The sequence below is a fragment of the mitochondrial genome of Pelteobagrus vachellii (genome assembly GCF_030014155.1).
Source record: "Pelteobagrus vachellii mitochondrion, complete genome".
Taxonomy (NCBI): Eukaryota; Metazoa; Chordata; class Actinopteri; order Siluriformes; family Bagridae; genus Tachysurus; species Tachysurus vachellii.
In genome coordinates, this window is record NC_014862.1 from 1 (window position 1) to 16,527 (window position 16,527).

Below are 16,527 nucleotides of genomic sequence, written 5' to 3' on the forward strand. Positions count from 1 at the left end.
GCTAGTGTAGCTTAAATCAAAGCATAACACTGAAGATGTTAAGATGAATCCTAGAAAGATTCCACGGGCACAAAGGCTTGGTCCTGACTTTACTATCAGCTTTAACTCAATTTATACATGCAAGTATCCGCATCCCCGTGAGAATGCCCTCAATCCTCTGTCCGAGAACGAGGAGCAGGCATCAGGCACAACCAATCTCTGCCCAAGACGCCTTGCTAAGCCACACCCCCAAGGGATTTCAGCAGTAATAAATATTAAGCCATAAGTGCAAACTTGACTTAGTTAGAGTTAAAAGGGCCGGTAAAATTCGTGCCAGCCACCGCGGTTATACGAAAGACCCCAGTTGATAGGCACGGCGTAAAGGGTGGTTAAGGAAAACGAACAATAAAGCTAAAGACCCTCTAAGCTGTCATACGCACTCCGAGAACACGAAGCCCAAACACGAAAGTAGCTTTAAACATCATTACCTGACCCCACGAAAGCTAAGAAACAAACTGGGATTAGATACCCCACTATGCTTAGCCATAAACCTAGATGTATATTTACACAAACATCCGCCCGGGTACTACGAGCACAGCTTAAAACCCAAAGGACTTGGCGGTGTCTCAGACCCACCTAGAGGAGCCTGTTCTAGAACCGATAACCCCCGTTAAACCTCACCACTTCTTGTTTTCCCCGCCTATATACCGCCGTCGTCAGCTTACCCTGTGAAGGTCCAACAGTAAGCAAAATGGGCTCGCCCAAAAACGTCAGGTCGAGGTGTAGCGTACGAAGTGGGAAGAAATGGGCTACATTTTCTACATACATAGAATACTACGAATGACATACTGAAACAAATGTCTGAAGGTGGATTTAGCAGTAAAAAACAAATAGAGTGTACTTTTGAATTAGGCTCTGAGACGCGCACACACCGCCCGTCACTCTCCCCACATTTATAACTATTCAATATATAATAAAACACATACTCACACGGGGAGGCAAGTCGTAACATGGTAAGTGTACCGGAAGGTGCACTTGGAACAATCAGGACGTGGCTGAGATAGTTAAGCATCTCCCTTACACCGAGAAGACATCCATGCAAGTTGGATCGCCCTGAGCTAAACAGCTAGCTTAAACACCAAAAATTATTCATCAACATTAAAAATCTTTACAAGACCCCAACAACTCAAATTAAAACATTTTACCGCCCAAGTATGTGAGACAGAAAAGGCACACTTAAAGCTATAGAAAAAGTACCGCAAGGGAACGCTGAAAGAGAAATGAAATAAATCATTAAAGCCCCACAAAGCAGAGACTAAACCTCGTACCTTTTGCATCATGATTTAGTTAGCCCCTCTGAGCAAAGCGTACTTTAGTTCAAAACCCCGAAACTATGTGAGCTACCCCGAAACAGCCTATAAATTAGGGCCAACCCGTCTCTGTGGCAAAAGAGTGGGAAGATTTCCGGGTAGAGGTGACAAACCTACCGAACCTAGTTATAGCTGGTTGCCTAAGAAATGAATAGAAGTTCAGCCTCACACTCCTTAACTCAAAAATAAATTTAAACTACACGAGATAAAGAAACATGTGAGAGTTAGTCAAAGGGGGTACAGCCCCTTTGAAACAGGACACAGCCTCATCAGGAGGTTAAAGATCATATTAAATAAGATAAACCGCTCTAGTGGGCCTAAAAGCAGCCATCCAAACAGAAAGCGTTAAAGCTCTGGCGGAATAAAAATCCATTATTCAAATACACTATCTAAAACCCCTAGCCTTATTAGGCCATTCCATGCCTACATGGAAGAAATACTGCTAAAATGAGTAATAAGAAAGAACCCCTTTCTCCTAGCCTACGTGTACACTAGATCGGACCAACCACTAGTAATTACCGAACCCAACCAAAGAGGGAAATGTGAACACCTAAAACACCAAGAAAACCTCACATAAAACAATCGTTAAACCCACACCGGAAGGCCTACATAGGAAAGACTAAAAGAAAAGGAAGGAACTCGGCAAACACTTACAAGCCTCGCCTGTTTACCAAAAACATCGCCTCCTGCAAAAATCAACGTATAGGAGGTCTTGCCTGCCCAGTGACAAGTTAAACGGCCGCGGTATTTTGACCGTGCGAAGGTAGCGCAATCACTTGTCTTTTAAATGAAGACCTGTATGAATGGTGGAACGAGGGCTTAACTGTCTCCCGTTTCAAGTCAATGAAATTGATCTGCCCGTGCAGAAGCGGACATAAAACTACAAGACGAGAAGACCCTTTGGAGCTTAAGACTTAAGATCAACTATGTCAAGAACCATAAACAAGATTAAACTAAATAGCAATTGATCCCTGTCTTCGGTTGGGGCGACCGCGGGAGAAAACAAAGCTCCCACGCGGACCGGGATTATATCCTAAAACTAAGAGAGACACCTCTAAGGCACAGAACTTCTGACCACAAAGATCCGGCTTTATGCCGATCAACGGACCAAGTTACCCTAGGGATAACAGCGCAATCCCCTTTAAGAGTCCATATCGACAAGGGGGTTTACGACCTCGATGTTGGATCAGGACATCCTAATGGTGCAGCCGCTATTAAGGGTTCGTTTGTTCAACGATTAAAGTCCTACGTGATCTGAGTTCAGACCGGAGCAATCCAGGTCAGTTTCTATCTGTAATGCCACTTTTCCTAGTACGAAAGGACCGGAAAAAGGGGGCCCATATTATTAATACGCCCCACCCCTATTTAATGCAATCAACTAAATTAAATAATGAGAGGGCATAACCCTAAATCGAGATAAGATTATTAAGATGGCAGAGCCCGGTAATTGCAAAAGGCCTAAGCCCTTTCCCCCGGAGGTTCAAATCCTCCTCTTAATTATGATAACACTCCTAATTACATACCTAATTAATCCTCTAGCCTATATCGTGCCCGTACTATTAGCAGTCGCCTTCCTAACCCTAATTGAACGCAAAGTACTAGGATATATGCAACTACGTAAGGGCCCAAACGTAGTAGGACCCTACGGACTCCTACAACCAATCGCAGACGGTGTCAAGCTATTTATTAAAGAACCCCTACGCCCTTCAACATCCTCCCCTTTTCTATTCCTAGCAACACCCATATTAGCTCTTACCCTAGCCCTTACTTTATGAGCACCAATACCCATACCACATTCAATAACAGACCTAAATCTAGGCATATTATTTATCTTAGCCCTTTCAAGCTTAGCAGTTTACTCTATTCTAGGTTCAGGATGAGCCTCTAATTCAAAATATGCCTTAATCGGGGCCCTACGAGCAGTTGCCCAAACCATTTCCTATGAAGTTAGTTTAGGACTAATTCTGCTATCAATTATCATCTTCACAGGAGGGTTCACCCTTCAAATACATGATACAACCCAAGAAGCAGTATGACTGCTTATTCCAGCCTGACCCCTAGCCGCCATATGATACATTTCCACTTTAGCAGAAACAAACCGAGCTCCTTTCGACCTCACAGAAGGAGAATCAGAACTCGTCTCCGGCTTCAACGTAGAATACGCCGGAGGCCCATTTGCCCTTTTCTTCCTAGCCGAATACGCTAACATCTTACTAATAAACACCCTCTCAACCATCCTATTTTTAGGCGCAACTCATAATATTATTATACCAGAAATCACCTCAATCAACATTATAACAAAAGCTGCCCTACTCTCCATACTATTCTTATGAGTTCGCGCATCCTACCCCCGATTCCGATATGATCAATTAATACACCTCGTATGAAAAAACTTCCTGCCCCTGACACTAGCCCTAATTCTATGACACATTGCCCTGCCCATTGCACTAACAGGCTTACCACCCCAACTGTAACCAAGGAGCTGTGCCCGAATGCCCAAGGACCACTTTGATAGAGTGAATTATGGAGGTTAAAATCCCCCCGGCTCCTTAGAAAGAAGGGACTCGAACCCATATCATGGAGATCAAAACCCCAAGTGTTTCCATTACACCACTTCCTAGTAAGATCAGCTAAATCAAGCTTTTGGGCCCATACCCCAAAAATGTAGGTTAAAATCCTTCTCTTACCAATGAGTCCATACATTATTATAATTTTATTATCCAGCCTCGGCCTAGGTACAGCCCTAACATTCATGAGCTCCCACTGACTATTGGCCTGAATAGGACTTGAAATTAATACACTAGCAATTACCCCCTTAATAGCCCAACACCACCACCCCCGAGCAGTAGAAGCAACAACTAAATATTTCTTAACCCAAGCCGCTGCAGCAGCAACAATTCTATTTGCCAGCACTATTAATGCCTGAGCAACAGGAGAATGAAACATCAATTGCTTAACCCACCCAATCGCAACCACCCTCGTCACAATAGCCCTAGCATTAAAAGTAGGACTAGCCCCCATACATTTCTGAATACCTCCTGTAATACAAGGATTAGACCTTACAACAGGACTTATCATAGCCACTTGACAAAAACTGGCCCCCTTCGCCCTAATTATCCAAATAGCACCATTTACCCACCCACAACTACTTACGGCCCTAGGGTTACTATCAGTTTTCATTGGAGGATGGGGAGGCCTAAACCAAACCCAGCTACGAAAAATCCTAGCCTATTCATCAATCGCCCACCTTGGATGAATAACTGTAATCGTACAACTCAAACCACAACTAACTATCCTAACATTATGCCTATATATTGTCATAACAATAGCAACCTTCCTAACATTCAAACTAATAAGCGCTACAAAAATCAACACATTAGCAACAAGCTGGGCTAAAGCCCCCGTCCTGACCGCAACTGCCGCCCTCGCCCTACTATCACTAGGAGGACTCCCTCCCCTAACAGGCTTCATACCAAAATGATTAATCTTACAAGAACTTACTACACAAGGACTCCCCCTAACAGCAACAATAATGGCACTCAGCGCGCTATTAAGCCTATATTTCTACTTACGACTATGCTACTCTATAACCCTCACAATAGCTCCAAACACAAATAACGCCTTAACCCCCTGACGCCTACAAAACACACAAACCAAAAATCTGTTAGTCACCACAATAACCATAACCCTTATACTACTTCCCCTAACCCCCCTCGCCCAAACACTAATTAGCTAGAGACTTAGGATAATGCAAGACCAAAAGCCTTCAAAGCTTTAAGTAGGAGTTAAAATCTCCTAGTCCCTGTCTAAGGCTTGCGGGACTCTATCCCACATCTTCTGAATGCAACTCAGACACTTTAATTAAGCTAAAGCCTTACTAGATGAGAAGGCCTCGATCCTACAAACTCCTAGTTAACAGCTAGACGCTCAAGCCAGCGAGCATTCATCTACTTCCCCCGCCTCCTTTCAAAAAGGCGGGGAAAGCCCCGGCAGGCAATTAGCCTGCATCTTCGGATTTGCAATCCGATGTGTAATACACCACAAGACTTGATAGGAAAAGGACTTAAACCTTTGTACATGGAGCTACAATCCACCGCCTAAACCCTCGGCCACCCTACCTGTGACAATCACTCGCTGATTCTTCTCAACTAACCATAAAGACATTGGTACCCTCTACTTAGTATTTGGTGCTTGAGCCGGAATAGTTGGTACAGCCCTTAGCTTGCTAATTCGGGCTGAGCTAGCCCAACCCGGAGCCCTTCTAGGGGATGACCAGATTTACAATGTTATTGTTACTGCTCATGCCTTCATTATAATTTTCTTTATAGTAATACCAATCATAATCGGAGGCTTTGGTAACTGACTTGTGCCACTAATAATTGGGGCACCAGATATAGCATTCCCACGAATAAATAATATAAGCTTCTGACTACTTCCCCCCTCTTTCCTACTGCTATTAGCTTCTTCCGGAGTTGAAGCCGGGGCAGGTACAGGATGAACTGTTTATCCTCCTCTTGCTGGAAATCTTGCACATGCCGGGGCTTCTGTAGACTTAACCATTTTTTCTCTACACCTCGCAGGTGTCTCCTCTATTTTAGGAGCCATTAATTTTATTACAACCATTATTAACATGAAACCCCCTGCCATCTCCCAATACCAAACCCCTCTATTTGTTTGAGCTGTTCTAATTACAGCCGTACTTCTACTATTGTCCCTACCTGTTCTGGCTGCTGGCATTACAATACTCCTAACAGACCGAAACCTTAATACAACATTCTTTGATCCCGCCGGAGGGGGAGACCCCATTCTTTATCAACATTTATTTTGATTCTTTGGCCACCCAGAAGTATACATTTTAATTCTTCCAGGCTTTGGAATAATTTCTCACATCGTAGCCTACTACTCCGGGAAAAAAGAACCCTTTGGATATATAGGAATAGTTTGAGCTATAATAGCCATTGGTTTACTAGGCTTCATCGTATGAGCCCATCACATATTTACAGTAGGAATGGATGTAGACACTCGAGCATACTTTACATCCGCAACAATAATTATCGCAATCCCAACAGGTGTAAAAGTATTCAGCTGACTTGCTACCCTACATGGAGGATCCATTAAATGAGAAACTCCTATACTATGGGCCCTTGGATTTATCTTCCTATTTACTGTAGGAGGGCTTACAGGAATCGTATTAGCCAACTCATCCTTAGACATTGTACTTCATGATACATACTATGTAGTAGCCCACTTTCATTATGTCCTATCAATAGGAGCCGTATTTGCCATTATAGGAGCTTTCGTACATTGATTCCCTCTATTCACAGGTTACACAATACATGACACCTGAACAAAAATTCACTTCGGAACAATATTTGTAGGAGTTAATCTCACCTTCTTCCCCCAGCATTTCCTAGGCTTAGCCGGAATGCCACGACGATACTCAGATTACCCAGACGCCTACTCACTATGAAATATTATTTCATCTATTGGCTCTATAATCTCTCTAGTAGCAGTTGTAATGTTCCTTTATATTTTATGGGAAGCCTTTACTGCTAAACGAGAAGTAATGTCTGTCGAATTAACCTCTACAAACGTAGAATGATTACATGGATGTCCTCCCCCCTATCACACATTCGAAGAACCAGCATTCGTACAAGTACGAACAAATTAACGAGAAAGGAAGGAATCGAACCCCCATAAACTAGTTTCAAGCCAGTCACATAACCGCTCTGTCACTTTCTTCTATAAGATGCTAGTAAAAAAGAACATTACACTGCCTTGTCAAGGCAAAATTGTAGGTTAAAATCCTGCGCATCTTAAGCTTAACAGCTTAATGGCACATCCCTCACAATTAGGATTCCAAGACGCGGCCTCCCTTGTAATAGAAGAACTTCTCCACTTCCACGACCATGCCTTAATAATCGTTTTTCTAATTAGCACTTTAGTACTATATATTATTGTTGTGATAGTTACCACCAAACTTACCAACAAATACATCTTAGATTCTCAAGAAATTGAAATTGTATGAACAATTCTACCCGCTGTGATCCTAATTCTGATTGCTCTCCCATCCCTTCGAATTCTTTATCTAATGGATGAAGTAAATGATCCCCATTTAACTGTAAAAGCCATAGGACACCAATGATACTGAAGCTATGAGTATACAGATTATGAAAATCTAGCTTTTGATTCATACATAATCCCAACACAAGACCTAGTTCCAGGCCAATTCCGACTACTTGAAACTGACCATCGAATAGTAATTCCCATAGAATCTCCAATTCGAGTACTAGTATCAGCTGAAGATGTATTACACTCCTGAGCTGTTCCCGCACTAGGAATTAAAATAGACGCCGTACCAGGACGACTAAACCAAACATCCTTTATCACCTCCCGCCCAGGAGTATTCTATGGTCAATGTTCTGAAATTTGCGGGGCCAACCACAGCTTTATACCAATTGTTGTAGAAGCCGTTCCTCTAGAACATTTTGAAAATTGATCCTCCCTTATGCTTGAAGACGCCTCACTAAGAAGCTAAATAGGGTTTAGCGTTAGCCTTTTAAGCTAAAGATTGGTGCTCCCCAACCACCCTTAGTGATATGCCACAATTAAACCCCGCCCCATGATTTGCAATCCTTGTGTTCTCATGACTAATTTTTCTAACAGTAATCCCCAACAAAGTGCTAAACCACACATTTACAAATGAAGTAACAGCGCTAAGCGCCGAAACCCTTAAATCAGACACCTGAAACTGACCATGGCACTAAACCTATTTGATCAATTCATAAGCCCCACACACCTTGGAATTCCCCTAATTGCTATTGCACTTACTTTACCTTGAATCCTAGTACCCGCTCCCACTAACCGTTATCAAAACAACCGTTTAGTATCTCTTCAAAGCTGATTTATTAAAACATTTACACAACAACTACTACTACCCATCAACCAAGCAGGCCACAAATGAGCAATAATTCTAGCCTCATTAATAATCTTCATTTTAACCCTTAATGTCCTAGGCTTACTCCCATACACTTTTACACCAACAACCCAACTATCATTAAATATAGGACTAGCTGTCCCACTTTGGCTAGCAACCGTAATTATTGGACTACGAAATCAACCAACAGCGGCACTAGGCCATCTCCTACCAGAAGGTACTCCCGTCCCACTAATTCCAGTTCTAATCATTATCGAAACAATTAGTCTATTTATTCGACCTTTAGCACTAGGCGTACGATTAACAGCTAACCTTACAGCTGGCCATCTATTAATCCAACTAATTTCAACCGCAACAATTACACTAATGCCTATAATAACTACAGTAGCCACACTCACCGCTATTCTACTAGTATTATTAACACTACTAGAAGTGGCGGTAGCCGTAATTCAAGCTTATGTGTTTGTTCTCTTATTAAGCCTATACCTACAAGAAAACGTCTAATGGCCCACCAAGCACATGCATATCATATGGTCGATCCTAGCCCATGGCCCTTAACCGGCGCAGTAGCTGCTCTCCTAATAACATCAGGTTTAGCAATCTGATTCCATTTTCATTCAACAACCTTAATAACACTAGGTCTAGTACTATTGCTCCTCACCATATACCAATGATGACGAGACATTGTACGGGAAGGCACTTTCCAAGGTCACCACACACCCCCTGTACAAAAAGGCCTACGATATGGCATAATCCTCTTCATCACATCAGAAGTTTTCTTCTTCCTAGGATTTTTCTGAGCATTCTACCACTCCAGTCTCGCTCCCACCCCAGAACTTGGAGGATGTTGACCACCCACTGGAGTTATAACCTTAGACCCCTTTGAAGTCCCACTACTTAACACCGCCGTCCTACTAGCATCTGGCGTAACCGTCACATGAGCACACCACAGCCTAATAGAAGGGGAACGCAAACAAGCTATTCAATCCCTTATCCTTACAATTCTACTAGGCCTATACTTCACCGCTCTCCAAGCCATAGAATATTACGAAGCCCCCTTTACCATTGCAGATGGAGTATATGGTTCAACATTCTTTGTAGCAACAGGATTCCATGGACTTCATGTCATTATTGGCACATCTTTCCTGGCTGTCTGCCTCCTACGACAAATCCAATACCATTTTACATCAGAACACCACTTTGGATTCGAAGCAGCTGCCTGATATTGACACTTCGTAGATGTTGTATGATTATTCCTATATGTCTCTATTTACTGATGAGGCTCATATCTTTCTAGTATTCCAAAGTTAGTACGAGTGACTTCCAATCACCTAGTCTTGGTTAAAATCCAAGGAAAGATAATGAATCTAATTATAATTATAATAGCTATCTCCACAGCCCTTTCTATAATCCTAGCCATAGTGTCATTCTGGTTACCTCAGATAACCCCTGACACAGAAAAACTATCCCCATACGAATGCGGCTTTGACCTCCTTGGATCAGCACGCTTACCTTTTTCCCTACGCTTCTTCCTAATTGCTATTCTATTTCTGCTATTCGACCTAGAAATCGCTCTCCTACTACCACTGCCCTGAGGAAACCAGCTGCCAGATCCCTCATATACTCTACTATGAGCTGCAACTGTACTAATTCTACTTACATTAGGCCTAATTTATGAATGAATTCAAGGAGGCCTAGAATGAGCTGAATAGGGAATTAGTCCAAACATAAGACCTCTGATTTCGGCTTAGAAAACCACGGTTAAAGTCCGTGATTCCCTTATGACACCCGTATACTTTACCTTTACCTCAGCATTTACCCTCGGGCTAACAGGCCTGGCATTCCACCGCAATCACTTAATATCAGCATTACTCTGCTTAGAAGGAATAATATTATCCTTATTCCTAGCCCTAGCCCTTTGAATACTACAACTAGAAGCTACCGCCTTCTCCGCCGCACCCATTTTACTACTAGCTTTTTCAGCCTGCGAAGCTAGCGCAGGTCTAGCATTACTAGTTGCTACAGCCCGAACCCACGGAACAGACCGCCTACAAGCCCTAAATCTACTACAATGCTAAAAATCTTAATCCCTACAATTATACTATTCCCCACAATCTGAATAACCTCCCCAAAATGACTATGAACCACTACAACCTTCCAAAGTTTCACTATTGCCCTAATTAGCCTTACCTGACTAAAATATTTTTCAGAAACAGGATGAACCTCATCCAACCTTTACATAGGCACAGATCCCTTGTCAACCCCATTACTAGTCCTTACTTGCTGATTACTTCCTCTTATAATTCTAGCCAGCCAAAACCACATCAAAACAGAACCTATTAACCGTCAACGAACTTACATTACACTATTAGCCTCCCTACAAATATTTTTAATTATAGCATTTGGTGCTACCGAAATCATTATATTCTACATCATATTTGAAGCAACCCTAATCCCAACATTAATCATTATTACCCGATGAGGAAATCAAGCCGAACGATTAAGTGCAGGAACTTATTTTCTATTTTACACTTTGACCGGCTCCCTCCCTTTACTAGTAGCCCTCCTACTACTACATACTGACGTAGGAACTCTCTCAATAATAACTATCCAATACTCCCAGCCCATAAATCTTCATACATGAGGAGATAAAATCTGATGAGCCGGCTGTTTAATTGCATTCCTAGTAAAAATACCATTATATGGTATTCACTTATGACTGCCAAAAGCTCACGTAGAAGCCCCTGTAGCAGGTTCAATAGTGCTAGCAGCAATTCTATTAAAACTAGGGGGATATGGTATAATACGAATAATAATTATCCTAGATCCCCTATCAAAAGACCTAGTATACCCTATTATTGCTTTAGCCCTCTGAGGTGTAATCATGACAGGCTCTATTTGCCTACGACAAACAGACCTAAAATCACTAATCGCCTACTCATCTGTAAGCCACATAGGACTGGTAGCAGGAGGCATTCTAATTCAAACACCATGAGGTTTTACCGGAGCCTTGGTACTAATAATTGCCCATGGCTTAGTATCCTCTGCCTTATTCTGCCTAGCTAATACTACATATGAACGAACCCATAGCCGAACAATAGTGTTAGCCCGAGGCCTACAAATTCTTTTCCCACTAACAGCCACCTGATGATTCATCACTAACTTAGCAAATCTAGCATTACCCCCTCTTCCCAACCTAATAGGAGAATTAATAATTATTACAACAATATTTAATTGATCCCCTTGGACTCTTATCCTAACAGGAGCGGGGACCCTTATCACTGCAGCATACTCATTATACCTGTTCTTAATAACACAACGAGGGCCCCTACCACAACATATTATTAACTTACAACCTTTCCACACACGAGAGCACTTATTAATAACACTCCACCTTCTACCTGTTATCCTCCTTATTACAAAACCCGAAATCATATGGGGCTGATGATACTGTAGATATAGTTTAACACAAAACATTAGATTGTGGTTCTAAAAATAGAGGTTAAATTCCTCTTATCCACCGATAGAGGCCAGAGGCAATAAGGACTGCTAATCCCTATCACCATGGTTAAATTCCATGGCTCATTCAAACGCTTCTAAAGGATAATAGTTCATCCGTTGGTCTTAGGAACCAAAAACTCTTGGTGCAACTCCAAGTAGCAGCTATGGTAAATACTATTATAACTACTACTCTCCTATTAACCTTAACAACACTCATTTGACCCCTTATCATGACACTTAGCCCCCACCCCCTAAAACAAGACTGAGCTCTTAAACACGCCAAAACAGCAGTAAGCACTGCATTTTTCATCAATATTATTCCCTTAGTCATTTTCTTAGACCAAGGAACAGAAACTATTATCACCACATGAAATTGAATAAACATTTCAAGTTTCGACATTAATATCAGCTTTAAATTTGACCACTACTCATTAATTTTCACCCCCGTAGCCCTATACGTAACCTGATCAATTCTAGAGTTCGCATCATGATACATGCACTCTGACCCCTATCTAAACCGATTCTTCAAATATCTCCTATTGTTCCTAGTAGCAATAATCACCCTAGTTACCGCCAACAACATATTCCAACTGTTCATTGGCTGAGAAGGAGTAGGAATTATATCCTTTCTACTCATTGGTTGGTGACACGGCCGAGCCGACGCCAATACAGCAGCCATACAAGCAGTCATTTATAACCGCGTCGGAGACGTAGGTTTAATCCTAGCCATAGCCTGAATCGCAATAAACTTTAACTCTTGAGAAATTCCCCAAATCTTCCTCCTGTCTAAAGACTTCGACATAACCCTACCTTTAATAGGAATTATTTTAGCCGCTACCGGAAAATCCGCACAATTTGGCCTACACCCTTGACTCCCCTCCGCCATAGAAGGCCCAACCCCGGTATCAGCTCTACTACACTCAAGCACTATAGTAGTTGCAGGCATTTTCTTACTAATCCGCCTTCACCCATTAATAGAGGACAATCAACTAGCATTAACCACCTGCCTATGCTTGGGCGCCCTAACTACCCTGTTCACTGCTACCTGCGCCCTCACCCAAAATGACATCAAAAAAATTGTAGCATTTTCAACATCAAGCCAACTAGGCCTAATAATAGTCACTATTGGATTAAACCAACCCCAACTAGCCTTCCTACACATCTGCACCCATGCTTTTTTCAAAGCCATACTATTCCTCTGCTCAGGATCCATCATCCACAGCCTCAATGATGAACAAGACATTCGAAAAATAGGAGGCCTACACAAACTCATACCATTCACCTCCTCCTGCCTAATCATTGGAAGCCTCGCCCTCACAGGAATACCTTTCCTAGCAGGATTCTTCTCAAAAGATGCAATTATTGAAGCTCTAAACACCTCTCACTTAAACGCCTGAGCCCTAGCTCTAACACTAATTGCCACATCCTTCACAGCAGTCTATAGCTTACGAGTCATTTTCTTTGTAACTATAGGCCCCCCTCGATTCACAACTCTATCCCCAATTAATGAAAATCACCAAACACTAACTGCACCAATCGAACGCCTAGCCTGAGGAAGCATCATTGCAGGCCTAATCCTCACCCTAAACTTCCTGCCATCAAAAACCCCCACCATAACAATACCACCCTCTCTTAAATTAGCCGCATTACTAGTTACAGTCACAGGTCTTATTATTGCACTGGCCTTAGCCACAGCAACTACCAAACAAATCAAAACCTCTCCCTCACTATTACTACACAACTTCTCCAACATATTAGGATTCTTCCCTCCTATTATCCACCGAATCATACCCAAGCTAAACCTTTTACTTGGTAAACAAGCAACTAAATTCGACCGACAATGGCTAGAAATCGGACCAAAAGGCCTACACCCCACACACCACTATATCTCCACACTCTTTGATAAAACTAATACCAACATTATCAAAGTCTATTTAACCTCCTATTTAATCTCAATCGCCCTAGCCATCGCCCTCCTATCCATATCTTAAACTGCTCGAAGCGCCCCTCGACTTAGACCACGCGTTAGCTCTAACACTACAAAAAGACATAGTAACAAAACCCACGCACAAACAACTAACATTCCACCCCCAACAGAATATATTAAAGAAACTCCACCTACATCCCCCCGTACCATAAAAAATTCTTTAAACTCATCTACAACAACTCAGCCCCCATAACCACTTCAAAATCACCACCCTACCATCCCCACCCCAAATACATACATTAATACATAAGCTTTTACCGAACCCGCTCCCCATGTTTCAGGAAAAGGCTCAGAAGCTAAAGCCGCTGAATAAGCAAATACTACCAACATACCCCCCAGATAAATTAAAAATAGCATTAAACCAATTAATGACCCACCATGCCCAACTAAAATAACACACCCAATCCCAGCTGCCATTGCCAGCCCTAAAGCTGCAAAATAAGGTGCAGGATTAGAAGCAACTCCCACCAAACCCACCACCAAACTCAATAAAAGAAGATCAAGAAAATATATCATAATTCTCACCAGGATTTTAACCAGGACTAATGACTTGAAAAACCACCGTTGTAATTCAACTATAAGAACTTATGGTCATCCGAAAAACACACCCCCTATTCAAAATTGTTAACGACGCATTAATTGATCTCCCCGCCCCCTCCAATATTTCTGCATGATGAAATTTTGGTTCTCTATTACTACTTTGCCTAATAATACAAATTATAACAGGACTATTCCTGGCCATGCATTACACATCAGATATTTCAACTGCATTTTCATCCGTAGCCCACATCTGCCGAGACGTAAACTACGGATGAATTATCCGCAACCTTCACGCCAACGGAGCATCCTTCTTCTTTATCTGCATTTATCTGCATATCGGACGAGGATTATACTATGGCTCCTATTTATATAAAGAAACCTGAAATATTGGAGTAATCTTATTACTCCTTGTGATAATAACTGCATTTGTTGGATACGTCCTACCATGAGGACAAATATCTTTCTGAGGAGCAACAGTCATCACAAACCTCCTTTCAGCAGTGCCCTATATAGGAGATATACTAGTACAATGAATCTGAGGTGGCTTCTCAGTAGATAATGCAACACTAACACGATTCTTTGCATTTCACTTCTTACTCCCGTTTGCAGTTGTAGCAGCCACACTTCTACACGCCCTCTTCCTACATGAAACCGGCTCAAATAACCCACTAGGCCTAAACTCCGACGCAGACAAAATTTCCTTCCATCCATACTTCTCCTATAAAGACATTCTAGGATTCATTCTTCTCTTAACAGCCCTCGCATCTCTAGCACTTTTCTCACCCAATCTACTAGGAGATCCAGAAAACTTTACCCCAGCTAATCCCTTGGTAACCCCTCCTCACATCAAACCAGAATGATACTTTTTATTTGCATACGCTATCCTACGCTCTATTCCCAACAAACTAGGGGGAGTCCTTGCCCTACTATTCTCTATCCTAGTACTTATAGTCGTACCCCTACTTCATACATCCAAACAACAAGGCCTCACCTTCCGTCCCATCGCCCAATTTATATTCTGAGTACTAGTAGCAGACGTAATAATCCTCACTTGAATTGGAGGAATACCAGTCGAAGATCCATTTATCATCATCGGACAAATTGCCTCCGTCCTATACTTCTCATTATTCCTAATTCTAAACCCTCTAACAGGCTGATTAGAAAATAAACTTCTAAACCTTCAATGCCCTAGTAGCTTAGCCACTAAAGCGCCGGTCTTGTAATCCGGAGATCGAAGGTTAAAATCCTTCCTAGTGCCAGAAAAGAGAGATTTTAACTCCCACCCCTAACTCCCAAAGCTAGGATTCTAAACTAAACTATTTTCTGTTAACAGCATGTTCCGACATGCATTAATTTACTATGGTATAGTACATAATATGCATAACTCAACCCTATGCTTTAGTACATAACATGCATAATTTTACATAATGCCCTAAAATCATTAAATCTAAGTCGGCCATAAAAATTATCTAGTACTCTCCTACATCAGCTAACCACATAACCACTACATACATATGCCACCTATTGAAACTCCACAAGAACTCCCGTTGACCGGAAGAAATTGTTCCTCAAATAACTGCATGTTCCAATAATTCCTATGTTTGAACAACAGTTTCTTTACTCAGACCTTATTAATGTAGTAAGAAACCAGCAACCCTGTATACCTTAATGTACGGACTCCTTGATAGGGTCAGGGACAAAACTTGTGGGGGTTCACAACTTGCACTATTACTGGCATCTGGTTCCTATTTCAGGTCCATTTTATTTCAACCCCCCAAAAGTGAATTATCCTGGCATAAGTTATTGGTGGTACCTCTTTATAGCACAAACTCCCCAAGCAAAGCGTTCATTTAAAGGCATGGGGTATTTTTTTTTGGGATCACTTTCACCTGGCATATTTCATGCATCAATCCCAACAGGTCCCATCAAGGGAGTCCATTTCCTTGCTTCATAAATGTTAATGTGTGCCTTAATGACATAATCCTAAAGATCCACAGATATGTATTTCATGTGCATACCTTTACTCCAGATTCCACATACTATTATGAGATTCCCCCCCTTCTCGCGCGCGGTAAACCCCCCCTACCCCCCATGCCCAGCAAGTCCTAAGTTATCCTGTTAAACCCCTAAACCAGGTTAGGCCCGATCGGCATCATCAACTAATTATGGCGTGTGTTGATATATAGTGTTATAAATTTGAATTATATTATATA

The 16,527-nt window shown here is 41.9% G+C and overlaps 13 protein-coding genes across 13 annotated transcripts, besides 25 other annotated features; 12 read left to right on the top strand and 1 right to left on the bottom strand. All coding sequences in view use genetic code 2, as the record gives it.

Moving 5' to 3' along the window:
* Positions 1-70, top strand: a tRNA (tRNA-Phe).
* Positions 71-1,024, top strand: an rRNA (s-rRNA).
* Positions 1,025-1,096, top strand: a tRNA (tRNA-Val).
* Positions 1,097-2,773, top strand: an rRNA (l-rRNA).
* Positions 2,774-2,848, top strand: a tRNA (tRNA-Leu).
* Positions 2,849-3,823, top strand: ND1 (NADH dehydrogenase subunit 1). The gene has a single exon. The coding sequence runs from the start codon at positions 2,849-2,851 to the stop codon at positions 3,821-3,823; it is 975 nt and encodes a 324-aa protein (YP_004123283.1).
* A 4-nt stretch (positions 3,824-3,827) lies between these two features.
* Positions 3,828-3,899, top strand: a tRNA (tRNA-Ile).
* Positions 3,899-3,969, bottom strand: a tRNA (tRNA-Gln).
* Positions 3,969-4,038, top strand: a tRNA (tRNA-Met).
* On the top strand, positions 4,039-5,083 carry ND2 (NADH dehydrogenase subunit 2). The gene has a single exon. A coding segment is annotated over exon 1 (1,045 nt).
* Positions 5,084-5,154, top strand: a tRNA (tRNA-Trp).
* Positions 5,155-5,156: 2 nt separating this feature from the next.
* Positions 5,157-5,225, bottom strand: a tRNA (tRNA-Ala).
* A 1-nt stretch (position 5,226) lies between these two features.
* Positions 5,227-5,299, bottom strand: a tRNA (tRNA-Asn).
* Positions 5,300-5,330: 31 nt separating this feature from the next.
* Positions 5,331-5,397, bottom strand: a tRNA (tRNA-Cys).
* Positions 5,398-5,468, bottom strand: a tRNA (tRNA-Tyr).
* Position 5,469: 1 nt separating this feature from the next.
* Positions 5,470-7,020, top strand: COX1 (cytochrome c oxidase subunit I). The gene has a single exon. The coding sequence runs from the start codon at positions 5,470-5,472 to the stop codon at positions 7,018-7,020; it is 1,551 nt and encodes a 516-aa protein (YP_004123285.1).
* Positions 7,021-7,091, bottom strand: a tRNA (tRNA-Ser).
* Positions 7,092-7,095: 4 nt separating this feature from the next.
* Positions 7,096-7,168, top strand: a tRNA (tRNA-Asp).
* A 14-nt stretch (positions 7,169-7,182) lies between these two features.
* Positions 7,183-7,873, top strand: COX2 (cytochrome c oxidase subunit II). The gene has a single exon. A coding segment is annotated over exon 1 (691 nt).
* Positions 7,874-7,947, top strand: a tRNA (tRNA-Lys).
* Position 7,948: 1 nt separating this feature from the next.
* ATP8 (ATP synthase F0 subunit 8) lies at positions 7,949-8,116 on the top strand. The gene has a single exon. The coding sequence runs from the start codon at positions 7,949-7,951 to the stop codon at positions 8,114-8,116; it is 168 nt and encodes a 55-aa protein (YP_004123287.1).
* Positions 8,107-8,790, top strand: ATP6 (ATP synthase F0 subunit 6). Its single transcript has one exon. The coding sequence runs from the start codon at positions 8,107-8,109 to the stop codon at positions 8,788-8,790; it is 684 nt and encodes a 227-aa protein (YP_004123288.1).
* On the top strand, positions 8,790-9,573 carry COX3 (cytochrome c oxidase subunit III). The gene has a single exon. A coding segment is annotated over exon 1 (784 nt).
* Positions 9,574-9,647, top strand: a tRNA (tRNA-Gly).
* ND3 (NADH dehydrogenase subunit 3) lies at positions 9,648-9,996 on the top strand. The gene has a single exon. A coding segment is annotated over exon 1 (349 nt).
* Positions 9,997-10,067, top strand: a tRNA (tRNA-Arg).
* Positions 10,068-10,364, top strand: ND4L (NADH dehydrogenase subunit 4L). Its single transcript has one exon. It carries the CDS (start codon positions 10,068-10,070, stop codon positions 10,362-10,364), a length of 297 nt encoding a protein of 98 aa, YP_004123291.1.
* ND4 (NADH dehydrogenase subunit 4) lies at positions 10,358-11,738 on the top strand. Its single transcript has one exon. A coding segment is annotated over exon 1 (1,381 nt).
* Positions 11,739-11,808, top strand: a tRNA (tRNA-His).
* Positions 11,809-11,878, top strand: a tRNA (tRNA-Ser).
* Positions 11,879-11,951, top strand: a tRNA (tRNA-Leu).
* Positions 11,952-13,778, top strand: ND5 (NADH dehydrogenase subunit 5). The gene has a single exon. It carries the CDS (start codon positions 11,952-11,954, stop codon positions 13,776-13,778), a length of 1,827 nt encoding a protein of 608 aa, YP_004123293.1.
* On the bottom strand, positions 13,775-14,290 carry ND6 (NADH dehydrogenase subunit 6). Its single transcript has one exon. The coding sequence runs from the start codon at positions 14,288-14,290 to the stop codon at positions 13,775-13,777; it is 516 nt and encodes a 171-aa protein (YP_004123294.1).
* Positions 14,291-14,359, bottom strand: a tRNA (tRNA-Glu).
* Positions 14,360-14,361: 2 nt separating this feature from the next.
* CYTB (cytochrome b) lies at positions 14,362-15,499 on the top strand. The gene has a single exon. A coding segment is annotated over exon 1 (1,138 nt).
* Positions 15,500-15,572, top strand: a tRNA (tRNA-Thr).
* Positions 15,571-15,640, bottom strand: a tRNA (tRNA-Pro).
* Positions 15,641-16,527: a D loop.